Source organism: Pelecanus crispus, chromosome Z, assembly GCF_030463565.1.
Source record: "Pelecanus crispus isolate bPelCri1 chromosome Z, bPelCri1.pri, whole genome shotgun sequence".
Taxonomy (NCBI): Eukaryota; Metazoa; Chordata; class Aves; order Pelecaniformes; family Pelecanidae; genus Pelecanus; species Pelecanus crispus.
The window spans coordinates 70,569,154-70,595,191 of NC_134676.1; the positions used below are offsets into that span (position 1 = coordinate 70,569,154).

Consider the following 26,038-nt stretch of genomic DNA (forward strand, 5'->3'; position numbering starts at 1 on the left):
CGCCAGCGCAGCGGCATGAAGGAGCCGTCGCTGCCCGGCACCTCGCTGCAGCGGGCCTGCCGCCTCCTCGTCGCCTTCTGCGCCCTCCACCTCTCGGCCACGCTGCTCTACTACCTGGCGGGCAGCGCCCTGCGGCCGCCGGGCAGCCCCGAGCCGCCGCCGCGCCGCCCGCCGCCCGCCAACCTCTCGCTGCCGCTCTCCCGCCCGCCGCCGCCCGCCGCCCGGCCCCGGCCCCCCTCCGCCCAGCCGTCGCCGCCGCCAGGCCCCTGCCCGGAGCCCTCCCCGCTGCTCGGTGAGTGCCGCCCCGCCGGCGTCGGGGGTGCGGGGGGAGCTCCGCGTCCCGCCCCCCCCCCCCGCCCCAGCTCCAGCCGGCTGCCGCTCCGCGGAGGGGGATTGTGGGAGAATCCCCCGGGAGCCGCGCTTGGGAGAATCCCCCGGGAGCCGCGCTTGGGAGAATCCCCCGGGGAGCTGCGCTTGGCGGATGCGCTCGCAAGGAAGGCAGCGGCGAGCGGAGCCCCGGCGCTGTCGGGGAGCGCTCCCTCCCCGGCCGGCTGGGTTTCTTTCTGGTTGCCGGAGAGGTTGGGTAATTTCCTCTGGGAACCCTACCCAAAATACTCCCCTTGCGCAATCTCGCAGGAAGGATCAGCCGGGCTGCTTGTGCTGCGCAGGGTTTCGCTCTCTTTTGTGCGCGCCGACCTGCTCGGCGAGCGGCATACATTTTAAAAGTGCTGTGAGGCAGGGTCATGAATGCAGTTGTTATGCATCCCAGCGGCGCTTCCCACGTATTTGGTCCTGTGATGCAGTATCCTGATACGTGGCAGCCTGGCGTGTGTTGTATCTGCGCTGGAGCTGTGCTCCCCGCAGGCCTTTCCCAGGGCTGCTGGGGTGCGGGGAGGCGGGCAGGCTGTTGGCGGGTTTGCAGCTTGCTGGTGGTCTCATTTTTACATTGATCTCCTGCAGCTGTCTTGATCCACTGGCTTTGTCGCAAGGCAGAGGTGGGGGCAAGGTGAATTTTGGCTTTTTTCCTTCCCTTGCAAAGGCGCTCGCCCCACTTGCTGTTTGTAGCAGCTGGTCTTTGCAGAGACCCTCCTATCTTTGCAGAGACCCTCCTGTGGTGTAGGTAGAATTTGTTACGGTGACCTGCTGGCATCCCAGTTGGTAGTGACCTGGCCACAAAGCTGTCCAGGGCCTGGAGCCTGGGGATCATCTCCCTCCTTCCTCATCAGCGTGCCACATTAGCACGGGCACCTTGAGTACCGGAGATCACAACGGGGGAAGAGACTTTCGAGAAGCTACCTGTGGTTTTCAGCTTACGAAACCGACACAGAAATGCATAGTTTCTCTCTGCTCGCCGGTCAGCTGTTTATGGATCGATGCATCTGAATAACAAATGACTGGTTTGTTATTTTAGGAAGGTGGTTTTGAGGTCACTAAAAGGAACTGTGCTATGTTTTTTTGTTGTTGTTTTTTATTCGTATCTTTCACTTTTTTCCCCCTAGATCGCTTTAAGTTGAAACTGGCTGGGCAAGCCTGTCCTCACAGAGTAGATGTGGGAGCCCTTTGTGAATATGGCTTTGCTTTAAATGGTCTCCACTTACCCTGATCCTCTCAGGAGTGAGTCATGTGCTTTTGAAATGCTTGGAGTTTAGAGAAATGCTCTTTGTGTCCCCAAGATTCAAAGTGTTATCAGAGTTAGTTGCTGAAGGATCGATTAAAATACTTTATACCGTCTTTGTAACATCCTCATTGCAATTTGCGGAATCCGCCAAAGGCCAAATGAGGCTATTGGAAGTGGTTGCAGATGTTCAGAGAGCTATAGGGCCATGTAGAAAGTAGCTCTTTACAACACGGTAGGCAAATGGTTTCGAGCTGTGTTACCTTCAGTACTCATGGGGTGGTGCAGCTGGATGCAGGCTGGCACTGTCACATTTGTAGCCAGCAGGTAGGAGGCAAACCTGATGGGTATTTGGTTTTTTCCTGTTCTTTCCAGGTTTTGGTAGCAAACAGCATTTGTAAAACAATCCCGTTGTGCCTCAGATGTTGGTCAGAGCTGAGTCTGCCCTGATCAACATCTCATGTATCTCTAAGGCCAGTATTGGGGTTGGAGAAGTGTACACTCCAACAGGCATTTCTGACTCTTGAATTCTGGGTGCGTGAATTAAAAACTCTTCTTTTTGTGCGCAAAGCTCCTTATCGGTATGAACGTAACAAGCAGGAACCACCAAGGACCTTCCTGTGATTCCCACCTTCCCAAAGCCATGGGGAAGTGCTCTGATGGGAACAGGTAGCTCCAACTGCCCTGTTCCCTCAGTGTAAACCTGAATTTATTGAAACACGCCTCATCCTTTTTTTTTTTCTTATTTTTTGCCCCCTCTTCCCCCTACCCGTCTTTGGGAAGCATGTGATGAATCATGCAGGATATGTGTGACTGAGCTGCTTGGGCTTTTTGAACAGTCAAATAGCCAGGTACTCATTTCAGAGGCCCAAAGTTTTCTTTCTAGCGATGTTTAGAGAGAGTAGTTTACAATCCCTGCTGTCTGGCTCTGCAGCAAATGCATTAGCTGAATGAGGTTTAATCTCTACAAGAAGCTGCCAAATTTAAAATGCTTTTATGGTTCACTTGCCTTTATTTATAATTTAAAAGCATAAATCAGGGCTGGGGAAATACTACCATAATTCAACTTTGAATTAGAAGTCCTTAACAGCTATGAAATTCTCTAATACAAGGTAATATAAGCATTTTGGATTTATCCTCCAGTTCAGAGCTGTGTGCCAGTTAGTGTCTTAAATAGAGTATTGAGAAGCAGAGCCTGCTTACTGTGGTGAAATTTCAGCCTCTGAGAAGCCCAAAAGCAGGTAAATCCAGATATATCCTGCAGGTGTCCATTGCCCAAACTGTTAAGTTCTTTAGGAGCTGTAGAACAATATTGTTGGTGGTTTTGGTTTTGTTTTTTTTTTTAAGTTTAAAAAGTTGCTCTATAGAAGTAGTATGTATGTTGGCCTAAGTGCTTTCAAAACAGTCAAATGCTTTTCTTCTACCTTTTCCATGAGGTCTTTGTGTTTTGGTGATGGGGTAGTTATGTGCCTGCTGTTTTTAGGAGGGAGTGCGAAAGCAGAAGGGGGCAAGTTCTTTGGTACAAAGATCCCTCTCCAAAAGAGCTCATATGAAAGCAGCACTTATCTTGACAGTACCGGAAGTCTGCAAAACAGAATCTCATGGACAGGCTTATCTGTATTTCAGGGATGTCATTTTCAAGTCCTGCCTGATTGAGAGCACATGTTGTTTATGGAGATTATTTTAGAATACAGCTGTCTCCTAGAATACAGCTGTCTCCTTAGCCATTTTTGACCCTGGTTTAGATACCAGGTGGCAGTCCAAAGAGATGTGTTCTTACCCTCAGCCCCGTGAGCATCTCATGGCAAAGATGACCCAAGTGCGCTAAACATGTTGCAGTCGGGTGTCTGGCTCAATAGTTTTTCACACCCAGGTTTAAGTTTAGAAAACTGACAACCCCAAACCCTAATAATTAAGGGATATTGACCAAAAAAAAAAAAAAAACCCCAACTAGGTTAATATATGAACCAGTGAACAGTCCAAAGCACAAACCACTGGAGATGCACTCATGTTCACTAATGTTTAGAAAGGAATACAGTTTCCAAATGTGGCTTATTGCTGGGACATCTTGGGCATGCAAGAAAACAACTGTTTCTTCAAGGTGCCAGAGTCCTGGATAGTAGCTGAGGCTTCCCACTGTTAGTGAGGCATGTTTAAAAAACTGGCGATCGAGAGAAAGAAGCTCCTTTGGCCAGCTTGTGGATGAGCAGCCGTCGGTTGGAGGGGGAAGGATCTATGGCATGGACTTTCTCTTCGATGCACTGTTTCTCATGCCTGTGTAGTCAGTGCAAGCAGTTGCCCCAAACTTTAGATGCTGCTGAAGATAAGTGATGAAACTATTCTGATGCGTTGCGGTTTGTTCGGAGGGGATGGAGGTAGCCTGTCAAATCGGTGGTGATACTTAGTGCCTGTATTACAGAAGTTTTTTAGAGGATATGTGCTGCCTGAGAAGTCAGTGAATTGAGAAATAATCTAGTTTGAGGCCCCTGTATATGTGGACATTGCATGGGCAGGGGTAGAGGATGCTTTGGCACTGGCAGAATCCTAGTGGAGCATAATTTGGGGTGAGAGAGTGAAAACCTAGGAGGTGCTGAAAACACCATTTTTAAAGAAGAATTCTGGTGGTGACTGTGCTGGAGGGGTTTGGTAGGTTTGGCATGCCTGGGGTCTGGTTCCTGTCACATTGCCCACCTGCAGTCATGGGCTTTCATCTCCCTGTGGGGGGTTTCTGCCCCAGAAACTGGGGGCCTCTGAACCTGTGGGGTCGCTTACGGTGAGGAAGGTATTTGCTTTACATGCAGCATCTCCACCTCCTCTCATCTGAACTTGCTATTGTCTGCTTTGCCTTTTTTGTGTTTGTTTTTTGAACCTTTTCGATACAGCCGCTATCTCTGCTCCCTCCTGCCTCCCCCCTAAACCAGGGTGCTTCAGGCACTGCTTTGCTCATGGCCGCAAGCTGGGGTTGTGCCGTGTCCCTGCCTTGTTTCGAAGAAGTAAAACAGAAACTCGAAGAGCATGGAGAGGGCTGGGGGAGGGGGAGCTAACACGTGGACCAGTTTGCTCAAAGTGGGGCTTTCTCGGCCTCAAAAGGGAGGTTGAGAAACTGTGTTAAACTTCTCCAAAGAGTATGTTTAAGATGTTTGGCAGGCAGCAGATGTGCAATCATGGCAACGCCACCAACAGCTCCGCAGCTACCCGTGTGGTCGGGAGCACGTTGTACCTCCAAAGTGCAGGCTTTCTCGGTGGGCAGGGAGCAGCCTCTGTGGTGACAGCATACCTAGCATCCTCATATCTGGTTAAAGCGAAGGTCAAGGACTATTAATTTTGTGTTGAAACTATCGTGGAAAGGTACTGTGCCCTCCTGGTGAGCAGCTGTTTCAGGGACATGGCAGAAACAGACGGAACGTGCTGGGGAGAAAACGAAGGTTTTCCATCTCGTGCATCTAGTGTTTTGTAACGTGCTTGTTTCTCTGCCAGTGTTGATCTGAAGCAACAGCTAGTTTCTTTGGAAATTGGGCCAAGTTTGCGTTTGGAAACAGTCAGGCGCTTGCAGCTCCCCGAACTTGGATGCAGAATTCGGTTAAGCTCTCAACTTTCCTCCTCTGGTGTGGAGCTCCTTAGTCTGACTTCACTCAGCAGATGGAGGACATTGTTGCTGTGTCGAGGGCTCCCACCCCACCCCAAAGGGTAGCGTGCTGAGGGTGCACAGCCCCCAGCAGGGAGGTGCTCTGGGTCTGGTGGCCTCACAAGCAAGCCCAAGGCGTCAGGGTGCTGGACTCCACCGCGCACCTCCTCTCCTTGCTGGTGGACCCTCCTCTCCAGCCAGCACCCTGCAGCTGCTGCTCCCCTCCTTCCCTCCTGCGCACCCTTCTCTGCGGGGCAGGAGGGGTTTTGGTTGCAGAGGATTTGGGGACAGAGCTGGCCAGTCCACAGCAGTGCCGCAGTGGTGGGGACAAAGATCTGGGGTTTTCTGGCACGTGGATGGAGCAGTGTCAGCATTCAGCTTGCCCCTGTCTCTCTGGGCTGGAGGAGGTCTCGCTGCTCAGCCTGTCCCCAGCGGGATGGTGTTTTCCTTTGTGCAGATCAGTGTCTAGAGCCCCTGCCTGCAAGGAGAGGAGCTTGGTGGCCCAGGTGTGGATTAGCACTTCCAGACGGGCAAGCAGTGGCCGTGGCCGCCAGTGACGCTGGGGCAGAGCAAGCAGCCTTTCCAGCTGCCTCCCGGCTGCAGCTGAGCTGCAGGAGCTCGGGGCAGTCCCCAGGCCCCTGCAGATGTTTTGTCTGAAAGAGGGTTGCTTTTGTCACCTCCCCTACTGCCAGTCCCCAGGCTGGGGTGTCACTGGACTCACTTTGAGGGCACTTACCTGCAAACGTGTCTTGCTGAAGCTGGAAACGGCCCTGTAAAGACTTTACGGGACAGGTTTGTGCAAAACTTGCGCGCTCGCGGGCAGCGGGGTTTCAGCAGTGATTTCCCCGGGTGTGCAATGCTCCGCTCCTGCCCTTGCCTCCTGCACTCCCTGCCGCCAGCGGCACCCCGTGCTTTTAGGGATGCCTGAGCCCTGGCTGAGTTTTGGCCAGACAGATGCACTTCCACCCCACCTGGCACCCGGCGCTCACCTGCGCTATCTGGCGAGCGCACCCACCAGCCCTGGGGCAGGGCTGGGACCCAGGTGCAGCCGCCACTGGCGGGATGGGATGGGGCAGGGGGGCTGCCTTGCGATTTGGGGCTGCTCCCGTGTCCCTGGGATGCCACTCAGCCCAGGAGAGCTCCTGTCCACCCATCCCGTCCTGCGGCAGGGTGGGGGGGTCCTGGCAGGGGGGAGCTCAGCGTTTTTCTGATGGGGCCTCTCTGTTTGTTTGTTTTCAGTTTGCTCTTTGAGGGCCTGGAATTTAATTTCGTGGTGGCAGCAGCTAGCAGGGCTAATCGCATGCAGATTGCCCAGCTCAAAGGGAGACAGTTCAAAGCTGTTTCAGTGAGCGTGCACTGGGTTTGAGCCACCGATGAGGGCTTTGCTTTTCTCCCAGAAATACTTTCTCGTGGAAATGACAATCTTCAATTTTTTTTTTAATTTGTTTTTTTAAAGACACCACATGCTAGCGTGAGACCTTGTGTTGGAATAGGTGGCGTTTAGGGTTGGATTAAGAAATTTTTTTCTCTGGCTTTAGTCGCTCAGTTAGTCATGCAGACCTGCCATTGTGCAGACCCAGTGCTGCCAGCACATGTGATGCATCCTCATTTTTTTCAGCCTGTTTCTCTTTGGGGTCCACAGTTGCGGATGCCAGATACTGTGTGAGCCTGCCCAAGACAGGGCATGTGCTGGCGTAGGAGGCTCAAGCTTTGCGTTGGAATAGCTAACATCTGTAAGGGGATGGCAACTTTGCAAGTGTAGACCAGCCAAAGAAAACCTATCCTCGTCCTTGGGAAGGCTTTTTTTTTTCCTCACTGGGGTATTTCTAGCCAGACCCAAGGATGTTTTTGTTTGGTTTTTGGTTTTTTTTTTTTTTTAAACCCTCATGGGCGAGTGAGAGCTGCAGGCAGCAAGGGGCAGCAGCTGCCAGCCAGTTTGCAAGGAGACAGAGATGCCCCTGTGGCTGTTTTGGTTGGTGGGTCACATGCCAGGCCAGGGGGCTGCTCAGAGGACCCAGCTGGGCGAGGGGTGCTGGGGCTGTCCCTTCCACCGGTCCCGTCCCCCCACCATGGGGCTGAACCCCAGTTTGAGCCTGGCTGGTGCCGCCTGTGTAGGCGCTGGCACGGCTCTGAAGTTTAACTCTTTTTTTAATAGGAAATGCCTGCTTCGCTGAGCCGTGGCTGCAGCTACCTGCCTGCCCTGGAGCTGCCACGTGGGTCTCTGGGCTGGAGCGACCCCTGCTCCACAGCCCCGGTTAGGGGGACTTGCCCCCGCGTTTTCCCGGGTGGAGCTGATTTTGTTTTTCCCAGCCAGGGTGGACTTGGTGTGGCCAACAGGCGCTTCCCTTCTCTGCTAAGCCCCTGCAAACAAAGGCGGTTGGGGTTTGTTTTTTTTTTTTCCCTTTCTGCGAGTGCTGCTTCTCTTTTCCAGCTTTCCTTTCGCATGAGGTTTGTCTGAGCATGGCGGTACGGGTGTGCATGTGGCTTGGCGGCTAGAGAGCAGCACCCGGCTCTCAGCCAGGGTGATGGAAATGTTCTTTTCTGCTCTGTTTGGGGAGACATTTTTTCCAACCTCCATGCTACACGCTTTTGCTTTCATTCTCACTAAATTAAGTATCTCAGATTTGCACCTGGCTTAAAGTGCGCAGGTGAATTTTGCTTTTTTTCCTCAGTGAAGTGCTTGGGAGGGCAATCTCCTTCTGCTGGGGCTGCACTGCCCTCCTGGGGAAGGGGTTCCCCTCGTGTTCTCCGCCCCTGCCATCCCACCTGAACCCCCCAGGGCTGCCCTTTGTGGCTGCTGCCCCATGTTGTATCACCCACTACCACCTTCTTGGATGGAGTGTGGCACCATCCCATTTGCATGCCCTGGGCATGCAAGAGTACAGTTCTGCTCTGTGGGGCATTGCTGCTTGAGTTTTCCCAACACTTCTAGTATCTGTGGTCTAGGGAGGCTGGAGCAGCCTCTAGATTTATTATAGCATCAGGCTGAGCAGATTCTGGGCTTTTTTTTTTTTTTTCCCCAGGTCCTCTCATTTGGGTCAGCAGGATGAGCAGCAGGGAGGACGCATGCTGGCAGTGTCACATGGCAAGAGGTTTAGCTGTTAGGTTTAGCTGGCCACCATTGGGAAGCAGGGGACAAGAAGATCACCGGGGCTGTGGGCCAGGCTCCTGAGGCTTGAGCGCTATGCTGCCTCTGGCTTTTTGCAAGCCTCACGTTTTGCTTCATGTAAGAAGCTGCTTCCTGTTTGTGTGCGCTGCGACGGCCCCCCAGCATCTCTGCCCGCATGACGCTTTTCCTGTGCACCTTCCCTTTGAGCAGAACTGCTGCTGAGTGTCAGAGATGGGGGGCGAGAGGGGGTTGTCTTTTTTGTGTGTGTCTCTCTCTTACCCTGCCACTGCCAGCTAAAATCTCCTTCTACTGTCTCTGAAGGGTTTGGATGTGATGCCGTGCTTTTGTGTCTTTTGCAAGCTTCCAGCAGTTGCTTCTCCATGTTTTTAAGGTTTTCTTTTGCTAAAAATGTATGGTGGAGACTTGTAAAGCTGCTCTGTTGGAGCTTTGTGACTCTGAACCCGAAAGGTGTCTGCCTACAAATCCCGGGCCGTATGGGTGACCAGAGCTGCAAGTCCACATAGCTGTCATGCTTGTCTGTTTTTAGCAGAGGCTCAATATACAGCGGCTCCTATGTCAGGCAGTCGTCTTGAACACAAGCATAAGAGATTGAGATGGAGTGAATCGGGCTGGAAAGTTTACCTGGTAAACACAGATAGGGATACAGTTTTGGCCGGTGGGACAGCACTCACAACAAACTTTGCACGCTTTCTTGGCATTGGTAGATTGTGTCCTGAGTCAGCATCCTTGGGAGATGACAGCCTTGGGGCTGCTTGCTATCCAGGTAGTCAAATTTCGATCAAAATGATTTAAAATTAGCAGCTGGAGCTGTGGGTCTGGTCACCGGTTGGAAAGCCTGTGTTTGCAGAGTTGGCTTTAGCCTTGTCCTGCTCGGGAAGTGAACTGAAAGCATCAATTCGCAGCGGGTGGTACGTTGCTGCTCTTTTGTCAGCTACATGGCTTTACCAAGTCTAGTTTGTTGTAGCCATTCTGTATTTGAAAACAGCCTATTTGGGTTTTTTACGTTTTCGTATTCTTACTGACACCAGTAAATGTATTAACTGGGTGATTTGCATCAAGCCTGTCTCAGAAGCAGCTGCCTTGCTGGGGGCTCCTCACAGACCTGCATGTTGGCTGCGTCCCTCGGAGCAGCGTTTGCAAGGAGGTGTGCTGCCTTTAAAACTGATTTGGTTAACTGAAGGGTCAGAGCAGCACAGATGATTTCTCAACAGTGCCCTTCAAGACTGTGAAACTGTTAAATCTCTGTCTTCCGCAGCTGGTTTTTATCACAAATGTGTTTTCCTCTCCCAACTTTTCCTTGCTGATGTTCCAGCCTCCTGAAGGCAAACAAGAGCAAGCGCTGGCAGGATGAGAGGTCCACGTTTGGCCCGGGGGGGCTGGCGCGTGCCTGCCTGCAAAAAGCCTTGCTTGCAGTGTCCAGATGCTTGTGGCTGTCCTTGCCCAGCTAGAGCTCACAAGCGGCCAGTGGGAGATTTGCCCTGTAAATTTGCCTAAATGGCAAACTTATGCTGTGCAAGTGAGTGTGAGACATTAAAAGAGCCTTTGTTCATTAAACCAGAAAGCGTCCCCCAGGCCGACGGGGCTTGCAGTTGTTTCTCCAGAGCAGCAACTGGGAGCAGAGAGTGCAGCCTGCTGCGGGAGGAAGGGGTTTGCTCGGTGGGACGGCAGCCGCCCGGCGCCTGGGAGCAGGCTGGGCTGGCAGGGCCCCACGAAGGGATGTGCTGCTTCCGCCCCACTGCTTCCTGCAGCGTTCCGCAGGGTCGGTCACGCTGCTGGTGGCAGGCTGCGAGCAAGGCAGGAAAATAACGTCCCTGGGCACAGATGCCCAATGTAATCCCGTTTGCTGTCCATGGCCCGTTAGGTGAACCGTGCCCAGTGCGATGCCTTTTGCTGTTCTAAATGCACAAAAGTGTAGCATCGTCCTAACTGTGAGTGCCAGCCTCCTAATGGAGGTGACTCTGGGGCACAGAGGGATGGGCAAGGGGAAGCAGGCATGGAGGTGGGTCGAGGCCAGAGCCTGCTCTGGGAGAGCGCTTGCCACAATGGCAGGGAAGCGATAACCAAATTCGGAGGAAATGATGCGCTCTCTCCCTTTCCCGTCCCCACTGGCCTCGCTGCTCTGGCACCTGATCCTGCCACTGCTGAGCCTCAGTCCTGGCTGTGCCGCTGTGTGTTCCTTCCTGCCCCAGTTCCTCTTATTCTTGCCTTTTCCTCCCACTGCAGAGCACCCTTCCAGCTCTCCCTGCAAGCCGCTTTTTGGCTAGAGAGGCTTCAGCCCCAGCCATCCAGCCACAGGGCAGGCACCCGCAGGACCCAGCTTGCACCATGGGGCAGAGAGGGTGGGGAACCAGGCAGGCATGTTGGGGGTGCAGCTGGGAGCTGTGGGAGTGCTGAGAGCATGGGCAGACTGATCCCAGTGCCTGGGCTCTAAGAAATCGCTGCCTCTCCATGCATGAGAGGGAAACGTGCAAACTTGCCTGTTTAACCTGTGCAAAATGCAGAGATTGGGAGATGCCTTTGCATCCTGTCCATGATGTCAGTTTCTGCAAGGTCTTGCCTCCACTGTGCGGGCAGTGAATCAGGCAGAAAAGCTTCCTTGCTGCCTCCAGGGGTACACTGAACACCTCTGCCTGTTTGGCTGGTCTCCTCCTTTCCACCTCCAGCCTGAGGGAGCACAGGTTTGCGGAGCAGCACAACCAAACTGAAGTACCTTGTTCTAGGTGAATAACCAGGGAATGAGCCGTGAGCCTGGAGCATTATTTCTGCTTTTTTGGTAGTCACATTTTGGGGTATGCACAAGGTTGATTGTGATGGCCGCTGTCTTTTATAGCTCTGAAAATCACTTGCGCCCCTTTCTCAAGGGGCTCTCTAAGTGCAGCGTGCCCACCACTGGTATATGCACACAGCAGTGTGCACGCTCTGCATGCCCTCAGAGTGGCCTGGGGGGGTCTCTTCAGCAAATGGAAAGAGGAGATGGTAGCTCTAAGACATGTGTGCAAGTGTGTGTATGCATGCATGTGCAAGTGTGTTCACACCCAGATGGAGGAGAGGGGGAGGGTACCGCAACCAGATCTTTAAGGAGTGATTCCCAGCCTAGTGCTTACGGTGAAGACCTTCTGCTTTATGCACAGGGGCCACAGAATCCCCACCCGCTGCAGAGGTTTTGTTGGGAGCTGAGCTTGCATGCAAAGCCATTTATTAGCTTGCCATTGCTGGGAGCAGGACATGGCAGCGAGAGAGGCCCTTCTGTGGGCAGCTACCACACTTGCTAGGATTTTGCAGCAAGTCCGTTCATCAGAGCTGGAGCAGCTGGAAGAAAATAATGCAGAAAGACCAGCCTGGATGTTAAGAGAGGGCACCCACAAAAGGGCTGTGGTCAGCGATGCCGTGTTTAGCCCCGGGCCCACATACAGCTGTATGGGAGGGACTGCTTCGGAGCTAGCGTGGCAGAGAGAGAAGCCCTGGCAAGCAAAGAGCATGCATGCAGACGCGTGAGCTGAAGTCTTGCAAAGTAGTTGTCATCCGCTGCATCAGTGCCTGGGGCTGTCGCTGCCCTCTCTACCTGAGCGCAGCCTTGAGCACCTCAGAGGCTGCCACACTCTCTGTGGTGCCAGGGCAGCTTCTCAGTTTTACACACCAGTTTTGGCACAGATTATCTTGGCAGTTTCAAAAGATGTCACTGTTGAAACCATGTGCAGGAATTGCCAACCTGCATGCAAATCTGGGTATGTTTTTTTAGCAGTTCTAATGCAGGACTTTTAATAAATAATGGGCATGCCTACAGAATACTGAGAGTATCTGTAAGAAAAAAACCCAAGAAAGGGGGTTTTGTTCACTTTGCATGTGGCCAGCCTTGGCGTAAGTAATTACGTTGGTAGGAGAGCGGGACTATTTTTGAAGTGCCTGACTCTCACGCTCTGCAAGCTAGGTGAGAGCGCAGAGGGCAGTGCTCTTCTCTAGTCTGGTTTTGTGGTGCACGTGCCAGTGGGAACGCAGCTGTTGGTTTGCCACACAGATAGGAGGATTTTCAAGACTCGTTTGGTGTCAGCAACTTGGTCGGGCTTTGATACCAAGAGGCTACGGCATTTGCTGGTTTGCTCTGAATGGTGTTGTGCAGTTGCTTTGGGTACGGCTGGTCCAAACTTAAAGACCTGCATGCACTGCTGGGATTTTGTTTGGATCCAAACCTCTGTTTTTAAAACCAAACCAAAACAAAACCCAAATGTGTGTAAAGGATGTGTGCTCAGAGAAATAGATTGTGTGTGCTAACTCACTTTGTGCTGTGCCTCTCTTCCAGTTGGTGCACTACGTGTGGAGTTTTCCCAGCCTGTGAACCTGGAAGAAGTGGCAAGAACAAACCCAGAGGTCAAAGCAGGAGGTCGTTTTGCTCCGAAGGACTGTATAGCACTTCAGAAAGTAGCAATAATCATACCGTTCAGGAACCGAGAGGAGCACCTGAAGTACTGGCTCTATTACCTGCACCCAATTCTCCAAAGGCAGCAACTAGATTATGGAGTATATGTTATCAACCAGGTAAGATGCTAAAGACACAGGGCTTTATAGTGCTCTCATAACAGTGCCCGTGCCCTCTGAAAGAGAAGAGTGGCTGCTTTATCCTGAGTGGCAGTGGCCTGGCAGGCAGGGATAAGGTTGCTTTTTAAAAAAAAAAAAAAAAGGCTGTAGCACCAAAAAAAAGTGAAAATGAACATGAGCGATTTTGTTTTGATGATTTTGATGGAAAACCTGGGGTCCCTTCCTCTGGTCAGGCATGATTCACTCTAAAGAGCTTCTGCTTAAGGAAACCACTTGGTGAGGAGGGAAAGGATCCCTAATAGCATAACCCAATTTAATTTCTCTTTCCAAATGTTCCTTTTTCCCAACTGCTGCAGGAATTGCATACAGAGATCTTTAAGGTGACGAGGTAGCATTAATGCCTATCTGGCACTGGGTGTGCCATAAAGCCATAGGATTTTACTTATTTCCTCCAGCAACTTCTGTTCATGTTAGTAATAGTGCACAAAGTGTCAGGATGGAGAAAGCAAAACTGTGGCAGTGGAGCAGGTGTGTGATTGTCTTTAGGTGAATAGAACAGAAAAGAACCAAGTAGCGACAGGTGGGGTTTTTGTTGGTTTTTTTCCATCGATATCCGATGGCCTTAGACATGTCTTAAAAAAAAAAAAGGCATCTTTCACTCCAAACAAGCTGTCTTAATTTATACCATAATGGTGGTTAAATAAGTGAGTGTTGTTCACACTTGGGAAAGCTTAAAATGTGTAGGCTTTTGCATGGGCTGCACCGTGAAAGGCCAGATGCAGTTCTGAGCGCCCCAGCAGAGACCACTGGCTGAACAATCTCACAGCACAGTTTCTCTCTTGGATATGTATTTATATCCTGTTTTCTCAGGATGTGTAAAAATGGACATGAATGGTCGCCCAAGTGATAAATTTCCTCACAGAATTGAAGTAAGGGGAGACTTTTTTCTAGAGTGAAAACCAATACTCTGTTACTACTATTTCTCTTACTTTGCTCATTTCCAGGGTGCCAGAGATCTGGGCAAAAGTGATTTGTGGGGAGTTAGCAGTAGCTCCCAAGCACAGCAGCCAGGATGCTCCAGTGTCTGTGGCCAACTGTGCTTGTGGCCTGGTGGCTGCATTGCTGAGGGCACAAGGCGTTTCTGCAGCATGCAGACTGGCACGCTGTGCCCTAAAATTAAGCCCTGTAAGGAGACCCTTCCTGTATAATGCAAAGAGCAGTTGGTGCCACTGCTCTTCATCCTTCAGGCTGCATTTCCTTGCACGTGCAGTGTTTGTCTGTGCAAGTTACTGGTGCCACAAGGTTGCTTGAGCCATGGTCCCCACCGGTCGCTGGGGTGCAGGTGGGTGAAGGTGGCAGAGCAGCACGCCTCCCTTTTCTGAGTGTGGCTTGGAATTGAGGGTGCGATGCGGCTTGCAGCAGCAATCCTGCGGTGAGGGCTGCTGCTTTCCCGGCTGGGTGTAGCTCACTGGCCAGCTCTGCGGAGGACTGGGGAGAGCTGCCTGCCCGTGGTCCAGGGGCACCGCTTGTGGGCAAGCAGTTATCTCCATTGCAAAGAGCCGGCAGTGCAGCTGGGGCTGGCATTTCCCCATCACTGGTGTTCGAGAGTAAGGAAGGCGAGGGGCCCGATCATGTGGAGCTGTGTGGGCGCCCATAAAGGCAGACAGTGTCCAAAGCCCGGTTGGAGTTCCCGCTGCTGCTGTGATGGTGCATGCTGGCTTGCATTGCCCTGTGTTGCTGGCACCTCCTCTTCCCTGGTCCTGTCCTCCAGTGCTAGGACTGTGGGGCTGTCTGTTTGCTCTAAAGCTAACCCTCACAAAAATTATTGAAGGAGATGTTTTTCTCAGAAGCATCCCTTGAGCAAAGTTGGAGTGGGAGTGACATCCAGTACACAGGGTATTTATGTCCTGGACACATCCAGCAGTCAGATGTAGGTTAGCAAGTAAGACTGCTTGATTTGTAAAATAAACATGCTCCTCCTGCGTGCCTCTAACAAGCTGTGTCTGGAAGAGGCAGAGTGGTCAGTGGTAGCAAACCCACTGGATGCATTTCTTGAGGGTGAGTGGGAACACTGAATAGAGAGAGTTGCAGAAAATGTATTAATTCTGCCAGAAGTACAGTAGGAAAACGGTCTTGTTTCTCTGCTGTCTTGACAATTGCTTTTCTCTTTTTCTTGTCTGTCCTTCCCTTTGCATCTGCCCTCCTTTTTTTTTTTTTTATTTTTCCTTCTAGTGGGGAAATATTACCTTTACTTGTTAATCCTGTCTGTAGCAAAGCAATCACTGAAGCAAGGAGAATTACTGTGTGATCTGGTTCTTACACGCTGCCTACGTGCTCTTCTGTGCTCTGCATCTCATAGAAAGAAAGAGGAGCGCTGAGCCCTGCTACTGCTGCACTGGTAATGTCAAACTTCTTCCTTTCAGCGCAATGTGTTTCCGTCACGAGTCCATTGTGTCTCCACCATGCTGTTCTTGCGTGCCTGAATGCCTCAGAGTAGGACTTGGCTAAGTCAGGGAGATGGTGTTTTGTCAAATGCCCAGTGTGTAACAGGAGCCAGTGGAAAATACGTATTATGCTTCACCCTCTGCACCCTACCCCCAGCAAAACCCAAACCTGATGTGTGGAGTAGCAGTTGTAGGATCTTTCAGATAAATCTGAGATAGAATCAGAGAATGATTTAGGTTGGAAAAGACCCTTAAGATCATCCAGTCCAGCCATTAACCTAACACTGCCATGTCCACCACTAAACCAATTAAGGGTAGAGTAATAATTTCATGTTTCCTGGCTTGGTGGCTGGATTATTTTTAATGAAAGTAAAAACTAGGAATCATTGAGGTTGGAAATGACCTCCAAGATTGTCAGTCCAATCATCAACCCAACACCACCATGCCCACTAAACCATGTCCCAAAGTGCCACATCTACTTGTTTTTTGAACACCTCCAGGGTTGGTGACTCCACCACCTCTCTAGGCAGCCTGTTCCAATGCTTGACCACTCTTTCTGTGAAGAAATTTTTCCTAATATCCAATCTAAACCTCCCCTCATGCAGCTTGAGCCCATTTCCTCTCACCCTATTGCTAACTCCCTGGGAGAAGAGACCAACACCCACCTCACTACACCCTCCTTTCAGGTAGTTGTAGAGAGCAATAAGGTCTCCCCTCAGACTCCTCTTCTCCAGGCTAAACAACCCCAGTTCCCTCAGCCGCTCCTCATAAGGCCTGTGCTCCAGACCCTTCACCAGCTTCGTTGCCCTTCTCTGGACACACTCCAGCACCTCAATGTCTTTCTTGTATTGAGGGGCCCAAAACTGGACACAGTATTCCAGGTGTGGCCTCACCAGCGCCGAGTACAGGGGGACAATCACTTCCCTGCTCCTGCTGGCCACACTATTCCTGATACAAGCCAGGATACTGTTGGCCTTCTTGGCCACCTGGGCACACTGCTGGCTCATGTTCAGCCAGCTGTCAGCCAACACCCCCAGCTCCTTTTCCGCCAGGCAGCTTTCCAGCCGCTCCTCCCCAAGCCTGTAGCATTGCATGGGGTTGTTGTGACCCAAGTGCAGGACCTGACACTTGGCCTTGTTGAACCTCATACAGCTGGCCTCGGCCCATCGGTCCAGCCTGTCCAGGTCCCTCTGCAGGGCCATCCTACCCTCCAGCAGATCGACACTCCTGCCCAACTTGGTGTCATCTGCAAACTTACTGTGGGTGCACTCAATCCCCTCATCCAGATCGTTGATAAAGATATTAAACAAGGCTGGCCCCAAAACTGAGCCCTGGGGAACACTGCTTGTGATCGGTCGCCAACTGGATTTAACTCCGTTTACCACAACTCTCTGGACTCGGTCACCCAGCCAGTTTTTTTCAGATGAGGACATGCAGCTGGGTGTGCTTTTTGTAGCACCCACTTGATGCTGTGCAAGCTTGACTTCATCAAATGAGAAGGCAAGCGACGAATTTGTGGCGTCTCCCTCAGTCCTGCTCGCTCCTGCCATTACCCATGTACTCTCCAGCGCCTTCAGCCATTGCCAGCTGAACGCTTAGGTCTAGAAATGAGTTTTCCCTCTGCAGTTCAGCCTGTGCAAATACCCATTCAGCCAGACTGAAGTTTGGGGAAGGGGAGACTTAGCAAATTCCCTGAAAACCGTGCAGTGTTCAGCAGTTTTCCACTGGCCCCTGGCGTTGCCTGCAGTGTCCTCGGTAGCAATTTTCCAGAGTGTGTGTGTGTGCGCGTGGAGTGGTTGGGGCATTGCACTTATTCATGTTATTTTGCAGGGGGTATCAGGACTCCCCAGGTATGCGGGCAGAGGGGGGAATTGTGCTCGGCTCCTGCTTACTCTCGCAGTGGTGGGGGAGGCGAGTTTCCCCTGTGGCTGCTCTTTCCTCTGCCCAATGTAATTGTGCTAATGCCTCAAAACACCCTCTGACAGTGACACAGCAGAGTGTCTCCTGGTGTCTCTGTATGGTCCTGGAAATCTGTTTCTACCTGCTCAAGTCCACTGGAGCGTGGACTTTCACATGGACATTGTGCGTGTGGTTCAGGCTGTCTTGGGGGATCCCTGACTTAGTTAGCAGTCTCCTGTTGGAGGTGATGGCTCTCTCCTGGCCAGCCAGAAACACGTATCCTCATCATTACCTCCCTGAGACCCAGCAAGTTTAGGATCCAGGTGAGAGAGTTGCAGCCATGGGTCCTCTGCACTGCTGTGCTGTCTGCAAGAGGAATCACAGTGCTGCCTCCTACATGGAAGTGGGAGGCAGGGCAAAATTGGGACAGATGGCTTCTTGCTGGTTTGCAAGCCCTTTAGCTTGAGTGACAGTTCCAAAAACCTCAATTTTATCTGTCTGGCGCTAAAAAAAGGTAGCATCCTTTGGTGGGTCTGACTGAGCAAACCAGATTCAGCAAAGGTATGGGATGGAAAGTAAAAAAGCCTGTATGTTCTTTTGCTTGGGCTGATCGTCTCCAGGAGTGAGAAGGAGTCAGCGTCAGACCCTGCAGGACTGAGGCAACAGGTTGTCTGCCTTCAGCCAGTCTCTGGTGGACGGGGGAATGGGGATGGACTTGGACATGCTGGGAGAGATGTAGGGAGTAAAATCAGGAACCAGAAACAGGTGCTGGGTGCCAGTACTGAACTCAGATATGGGTTAAGTTTCAGGACAAGAAAACATAGGGGAAAAAATAGTCAGGAAAAAAAAAATAGCAAAAATGTGCTTGGGCTACATCTTTTCTGGTTGAAAGCCTAGGAGATAAGTGTGGAGGCTATGTCTAGAGCTTGGTTGCATTGTCAAAGCACCAGTCACCTGTGCACTGCCTAGCTCTTCAGGATGATGCTCCTCTGTCCAAGCAAGTCCAAACTGATCCATTTCCTTGTGGCAAATAACAGGGAGAGCCTCTATGGGATGAGGAGCTGCCAAGCAGAGGCGAGGGCTGGAGGTTTCTTCAGTTCTGCTTTATCTGCTTTCTTGAGCGTCACCTGTGGTACTGTGCCCTGTGCTGACCTGGAAGGGACAGCAGCATAAAAAAGAGATTTCCCCAACCTTGCTTCCTGCCCTCCCCCCCCTTTCAAAAAGTTGGGGATCAGTCAAAGATGGGAGCCTGCAGCACATTTCTGAGTTTTGAGAGATTTGAATCTCAGATACTGCAGGCATGCCAGTGCTTCCACATTGCCTGAGGTAAAGAAACAGAGCTTTCTGCAAAAAGCAAAACCTCTTGTCAGTCTTTTTTTTGCTCCAATACATGCTGTAAAGCCCTGTATACCTCCTGGGACAGAAAACCATCCTCCTGCCCTCAAAGGAGCCACAACTGATAACAGCATTGCAAGGTTTGCTGCATGAGCTACCTGCTCACTGTAAAGTTGGTAAAAAAAGGCTTTGGGGGGGTGTGTGTGTGCTTTTTGGTTGTGACTTCCCCCCTGCCACCCCCCCCTGCAAGCCTTTCGGATCCCACGGTGTGAAGCTGTGTAGCCATGTGGGAGGAGAGTGGCAGTGCTCATGTGAAGCGTTTGCTGTGTGTCTGGTCCCTCTCCGTGTGCGGGGCCCTGGCGTGCGCTCCGCTGGGGTTGGGTGGGTGATGCAGTGGGAAGGGTCCCACACACTCTTCGACCGGAGTTTTTCAGTAAGAGGTTTAAAAACGCAGCTCCTCATAGCATTGTTAATCCCTAAGTGTCACCCAGAGGAGTTAGAGGCTGCCTGAAGGTGTGGGTTAATTACAGCTGAGCCTCTGCTTGTAACAAAATCAGTGTGAAGTGCCCTTTGCTTGAAATTTCATTATGAAAAGAGCAGCCAGAAGGTGTGAAATGAGGACATGCCCCTAGACTGGACCCAGCAGGTGCTTTGAGGTGTGAGCACATTGCACTTTGCACCAGCACTGGGAAAAGTCCCCCCTTGGGACTAAGGAGCCAGGCCCGGGTTTGGTGCAGTGGGGCCTGGGGAGCACTTGGCAGCTGGGGCTGGGCAGCCCCCTTTGGCAGGGGAAGGAAACCCTCTGATCCCACAGCCTCAGCTGGTCCCTCTCCCCAGCCTCTTTATTCAACTTGCCTTCATTTTCTGCACTCAAGTTTTCACTGCTCTTGCTTATGCATGATGGTGATCATCTTCCCACCACCTTAGTTATTGCGTGAACCCTTTTGTTTCAGGTGAGGATGCTGAGAATTTGCTCAGATCTTCCTCCACGAAAGCTCACTCCTCCCTGTGAAGTCATTTATGCCTGAGGCAGGTGACGAATGCTTTTGAGAACCTTGGTTTGACACTTGCATGTTAAAACCTTCATTTGAAAGATACTTGTGGGTGTTTCAAGAACCTGTGTTGGCTCTCCAGCCACAGGTCCATTAACCAGTCTGGATTAAAAAGTTTCAAACCTGATTATTTATTAACCAGGCAAAGCCATTTGGGAAGAGGTGGTGTTTCAAGCTGCTGCTCCTTGGGCACAGTATTTTATCCATCCTTGATTCGCATCCCACACCGGATGCGGGTACCACAGGGTGGGGGGGTGGCTTGCACCGTGTGGGAGTCCTTTGGCTCAACACTGCTCTGAGGGTGTGGAGGGGGAAAGGTGGGATGTGGTAGAAGAGAAAGGATTTGGCAGTCCTGGTTTCCAGGCTGGCAAAAAACTTCAGCCTCCTTCAGTGACAGCCTATGTGTTCCCTTCCGCCTGCTCTGTTCACCTGCACAGGACTTGGGTTTGAAGCTGCTGCTGCAAAGTTGGGGCCTGGATTGGAAATCCTTACTCTCAAACCACCAGTATTCTTGGCTTTGTGGGTATGATCCTGTTGTTTTTTGGAAGTACCTGAGCAATTGCGAGCCCGTACTTGTGCTCAAAGCCACATGTGCTTTTGAAATGTTTCTGCCTGAGAGAGGCCAAACTGATTTCTCCTTGGGTGCCTCATTGCTCAGGGAGGACAGTGGAGAGTTTCCTGCTCTGCTCTCTGCAGGTCCCTTCGTTAACTGCGCCTACCCTGGGATAAACGTGCCCTGCTGTGGCGTCAGCTCTTTTCAGGTTTTTTCCCACCATGGTGACAGCCCTCCTGGTTTCATTTTCCCGGCGAGGCCCCTGGGACAGATGGCGGGTCACGCTGTGCTCTGGCTGGCAGAGGAGCAGCAAAGAAGGGGCCACGCACAGCAGCAGACGGCAGCGTCCACCGCACGAGCCGTAGCCCTTGCAGGAAGCAGCTCGCACCATCCTGCTGTCCAGTAAACAAAGCTGTGTGTTGCTGCCATGCGCTGAACCAGCAGCACCCTTTCCAGGGCCCGGGGAGCGTCCTGCTGCCGTGCGTGCACAACTGCCCAGGGCTCGGCACCCGAGCAGGAGCAAGCAGCAGAGTGGCAGACCTTCGCTCCTGGTGCCACCCTGTGCTTTGCAGATCAGGTCTGGTGCCTGCTCACACGTGCTGCTCAGCAGGGGCAGCGCCATGGTCCTGCAGCCGTGTTGTGGCAGAGCTTAGGAAGAGGGTGCCGAAATCCGGGACACAGGAAGGTTTTCTTCCGTGGTCCTTGTCCTGGCTGTAAGCTAAAGTGCTGCCAAGGTTTCTGTCTGTAGCAAGGGTCCCTTCTTCCAGTCTCCCTTTGCTTTTCTCTGCTGCTCTGGGAAGCCCCAGCTGCTTTCCCCAGCGGTCTGTAAACTTTATCACAAAATTCAATCCCAAAATGCCTGTGTGTGGGGTGGGACAGGGGGAATGCTCAGCATCAAACCTGCCCTCTTGGAGCCTCCCACCAAGAGAGGGGATCTGAGATGGGTCTAGCCTTTCCTCAGCTGTTTTGGCTGCCCCCACAGTTTGCAGCTGGCTCAGATGCCGCCGTTCCGCGGGCGGCATTCCCACGGGGGGCTCGCTGCAGACATCATGTGGGTGCTGCAGGGAGAGTGCTGAGGCTCAAGCTCAGTCCATCACAGGCATCCCAACCCAGTGCAGCAACACCGGCGTACAGCAACAGGTAAGAAACTGATGTCACCTGTTAAATTTAAGTCACTTAACTGTCTTTATTTGTTTTTAAATTAGGATGGAGAAGAAGAATTTAACCGTGCTAAACTGCTGAATATAGGATTCGCAGAGGCTTTGAAAGAGTATGACTATGATTGCTTTGTGTTTAGTGACGTAGACCTCATCCCAATGGATGACAGGAACACCTACAAATGTTACAGCCAGCCACGGCACCTCTCTGTATCCATGGATAAATTCGGATTTCGGTGAGACGCCTTTTGGTGGGGCATTTTGTTCCTAATATCGCCTGGCAGGCCAGGCGCAACACTACACATCCCCACCCACCGTTGAAATCCTGGGAAAAGCCTGTCTTGGCATGTGCGTCCCTGCAGGGAGCGGGTGGCTGCAAGCAGGATCGGCTGGAGGGGAGGAAGGGGGAGAAATGCAGCTGAGCAGTTTATTAAAATTCACAGCTTCTAGAAAGTGAAATGTAGGGCGAGGAAAAACTAAGAGCCCATCGTTTTGCAGATGCCCACATATCCCTTCTTGTGTTTCATGCTGGAAGCTGGAAGACAGCTAGTGTTTCCACCCAGTCTGAAAAGTGAGACACTCTCACACAGTGAGAATTATGTGCAGCTTTAAAAAGATTGCATCAGACACTATTTTAAGAGCAAAACGAAATATTCTTGGCTGTTCAGTTTCGGGCCACTGAGGGACCTGCCTTGGTATCTGAGAGCAACACAAAATGAAATGCCTTTCAGCAGCTGCTGCAAACAAAAATGTGTCTTGCTTTTCCTTTTTTTAAAATTTTTTTCCTATCCCAAATCTCCAAGGGAGAGTTTAAAAGCTAATCTCTAAAGTGAAAACCAGCTCTGACGCCATGGTGGCCAGTGGTGCTAAAGATACAGCAAGTGGCAGGACCCCTTGCACATCTCCACTCCAGACCCAAGCCGTGCTCGGAGTAGGTCTATCACTTGCACCGCAGCAGCTGCAGATTTTTCTTGCAGCTAGGTGAAGCTTAGAGCAGAAATTAAGGCCCCAGGGGTTTCTTCTGCTTGCTGAAGCAGAGACAAGGTATGTGGTAGGTCCTGGTGATTCCTGTGTGGGTCGTCATCTGGTGCTGTGGGTCTGATTTCGTGTGTTGCCAATCATCCCCCGTTTTGAGCAGGAGCTGGTTGTCTTTGTGCATGCAAAGTCACGCTGCTGGCGCAGTTTTGGGCTGTGAGCTTTTCTTTGGGGCACTGGGGACCATGGAGGCGAGCAGTGGAGCTGCAGGAAGAGAAGGTTCTGTGGCACCTCTGATACCTCGCTGAGCTCTTGCTGCTCCTGCGGCATGCATGTCACCTATCTGTCCTTTGGTAAGGTGACGTGCATCTCACCGGCCTGTCCTTTGAGGACAGTGTACCTCTTAGTGAAAGGCTGCAGCCATTGCCCGTTGCAAAATACTTCCCAGCTCTATTTGGGACTGACCCCACCAGCTCCCTCTGCCTTGTCCGAGTCCCGGGCACCAGAACACCTGTGACAGGTGCTGGCTTGCCGTGGGCTGGGGTGAAGGGCAGCAGCAAGCCTTTTTTGGGTGTGCCCGCTGCTCCTTAGCTAGCACCTCTCCTCCTCTAATGGCCTTTTCTCCCTACTTCCAGGTTGCCTTACAATCAGTATTTCGGAGGTGTGTCTGCCTTGAGCAAAGAGCAGTTCACAAAGATCAACGGGTTCCCAAACAATTACTGGGGCTGGGGTGGTGAAGATGACGACATTTATAACAGGTAAATAAATGCCTTGGCATACCAAAGTGCCTCTGGGGTGGGGTTGAGCGCAGACCTGCTGCTTTTGCCCGGGGTGGGGTGGAGGGGCACAGGGTGTCTTTCCACCCCTACCACAGGAGCCTCCCCTCCGGAGGTGGTGCGTGGGCAACCTGCTGGTTCAGCAAAAGCGTGTTCCTGTGGGTGCTGGCACCCCATCTTACAGCCCCTGAGGTGTGTTGGGGAGTGGGTCTGGCTGGAAAAATCCCACCACTGCCCCACACATGCATTGCTTGTTCGTTGCACAGCCTTGCAAGCATTCGCACCAGTGCGCAGGTTGGAGCAGCGCACTTCTGGGTCTCCCAGCACTGGCTGAAGGAATGGGATTTGGGGCGCGCAGCGGGATGGAGAAGACCTTGACCCACCTTGCAGCCTGAGGCTTGCCTGGGTCTGCAGCCTGGTAGCTGATCCCTTTGTTCCCAGGGAGCTTCATTTGTCAGGCTGTACGCGGCTCTGAACAACACCATGAGACATTGCTTCCTGCCCGGAAGGAAGCAGAGCAAGGCTCAGAACTGCAGGAGAGGAGGAAGGTGTTTGCACAGGACAGGCTGGGACCACCCCTGCCCGAAGACTGGGGCAGAGGGTGGACGTGGGCTTGTGCTACCTTACAGCTTCGTGTCGCCAGGGTGGTCGCTGTGAGAAATCATCGTGGGGAGCACGCATTTGGGAAGCCCTATTCATGTTTCTTGATGGCAAAACCACTCCTGCATGGTCTTTTCTGTGGGCTTTCCGAGCTCTTCCAGGTTTCAGGAAGGGTATTCCTAAAAGTGCTTCTACCTTCCTGAGGTTCAGCACTTCTGTTTAATAAACCAAGCGAGGGACAACTATATAGAAATGAAAAGGGAGACGCAAAGAGGAAGAAACCAGGTACTTTTTCAGCATTGGCATCCACGAACTGCAGGTGCCTTGCAGAGAGTATGCAAACAAAGACAGGCTGCCCCTCGCCTGGTGGGTCCCAGCTGGGACCACTGTGCCTCTGACCATGTGTGTCCCCCATGCTGCTTCACCACCATTCACTTCAGTTTCTACCAGCCCTGCAGGTTTTGCGTACGGGAAAACGAATGTTCTTCTGGCTCCTTTCCAGATGGGTTAAAAACTAGATGCCTCCCATTCAAATTCCAGTCTACAGCCTGGGGCAAGGTTAATGCGGGCCTTGGGTGTGTGAGGAGCTGGTTGTGCGGTGAATTAGCAGATCCTAATCCCTAACATCCTTGGTGTTGGCAGGGTGACGTCGCTTTTCCCCGTGCTGACGTGCCCGTGTGGAAAGGGACTGGCTTTCCCCGCTTTTGGTGTCAGCAAGCCTGCAAATACACTAGTGACAACCTCTTTAAAAAAAAAAAAAAAAAGTAAAATCCCCAAAGCCAATGGTCATTTGTGGAAGGTGTGGCAGAGTGTCCCACATCTGTCACCTGTCATCGGTGTTTAATGTATTTGCTTTTTACAGGCTGGTGTTTAAAGGCATGGGGATATCCCGTCCAGATGCCATCATTGGGAAGTGCAGAATGATTCGGCATTCCCGGGACCGGAAGAACGAACCCAACCCTGAGAGGTGTGTCTCCTCAAGTCCCACAGCAGATTCAAGGGGTGCCTCCTGCCCTTGCTGTTCCAGCTGCTTGGCTTTCTCTTTGCTGTGCAAAAAGCTCGATTGCGGAAAACCTGCAGCCATCTCCCCCCCCTTGCCGACCTCTCCGTTGCCTGCGCTGTAAGCTAGCTGCCCGCTTCCCCTTGCCAGTTTGCTGCCTTATTACTGACCTTTTCCCCAAGATTTCACTATGGCACAAACACCTCTCGCCTTTTTTTTTTTTTTTTTTCTTAAACGCAGCAAATTAAGCTCTGAGCAATTGTTTCCAGCTTGTCTTTTGGTGTATAAAACCTGTGCTCTAGTGCATAGCTGGAAAAGGACCTTGTGTGATTTAAAAGCCTGGCTGCTTTTTCCTGGGTAAAATTTGACCCTGTAGGGATGCCTTTGCCCGCTGCTAAGGCTGGACAAATCTGGGAGTTTATGGGACCCGTACTGATAGCCGGATTGTTCTTAAAACAATACCGGAGATACCGCTGGAGAGGCTATAAAAATGTCATGCGGAAGTTCACGTTGTTTAAACTTTTTTTTTTTTCTTTTCTTCCCCCTCCTCCTTCCACAGGTTTGACCGAATTGCTCACACAAGGGAGACAATGAGCTCTGACGGCTTAAATACACTATCCTACAAGGTGTTAAGAACTGACAAGTACCCTCTGTATACAAAGATCACAGTGGATATTGGCTCGCCAAATAGCTAACATCACAGACACAAGAGACCTCACCTATGTTGCCCAGGACACTCGCCTCACTGGTGCTTTGTATCTGCTGGTTTTATAACAGTTGCAAAGAACAGAGAAAGAGGCCTCTTTTGGCATGCCAAAGCGTCTCCAAATTGGTTGGACAAGTGCTTTTTTTCTTTTTAAATTCCAAACTTGACTTTCCACAACTTTCTAGCTCTCCATTGTTTTGTAAGTCCAGGAGCTGTACATAAGAGTTGTAAATATTTACTTTGCCAGAAAATGTTGAATCTGATCTATTTGCTGCAGTGCTCCCCATGTTGAGTTAATTGCTGGACCCAAATTTTACTGATTACAACTGTGATGCATCAGCAATTACTGCCCATGATATTTTGATATTTTAAATGAGGTGGATGAAAACATTACTTTTAATCCATTCATTTTACTTTATGAAGGACTGTAAAATGCTGCTAAAATTATACAAGTTTACGCTTTGCATTAGATTTTTTTTTTTAATGGACACAATATCGTATATTTTTTTTCTCATAGTGACCAAAACAAACATCTTCTCTGTGGGCAGAGCAAGTGTTGAACAATCAAGTCTGGATTCAATGAATGTCATTATTTCTTTTAGTCTCAAAGGAGGCTTTGAGAGCGTTGAGCCAGAGTT

The 26,038-nt window shown here is 51.4% G+C and overlaps 1 protein-coding gene across 1 annotated transcript; it reads left to right on the forward strand.

Moving 5' to 3' along the window:
- On the forward strand, positions 1-26,038 carry B4GALT1 (beta-1,4-galactosyltransferase 1). Its single transcript, XM_075726194.1, has 6 exons — positions 1-292; positions 12,668-12,903; positions 21,392-21,579; positions 22,954-23,076; positions 24,557-24,661; positions 25,254-26,038. The coding sequence occupies exons 1-6, from the start codon at positions 16-18 to the stop codon at positions 25,387-25,389; spliced, it is 1,065 nt and encodes a 354-aa protein (XP_075582309.1). The 5' UTR covers positions 1-15; the 3' UTR covers positions 25,390-26,038.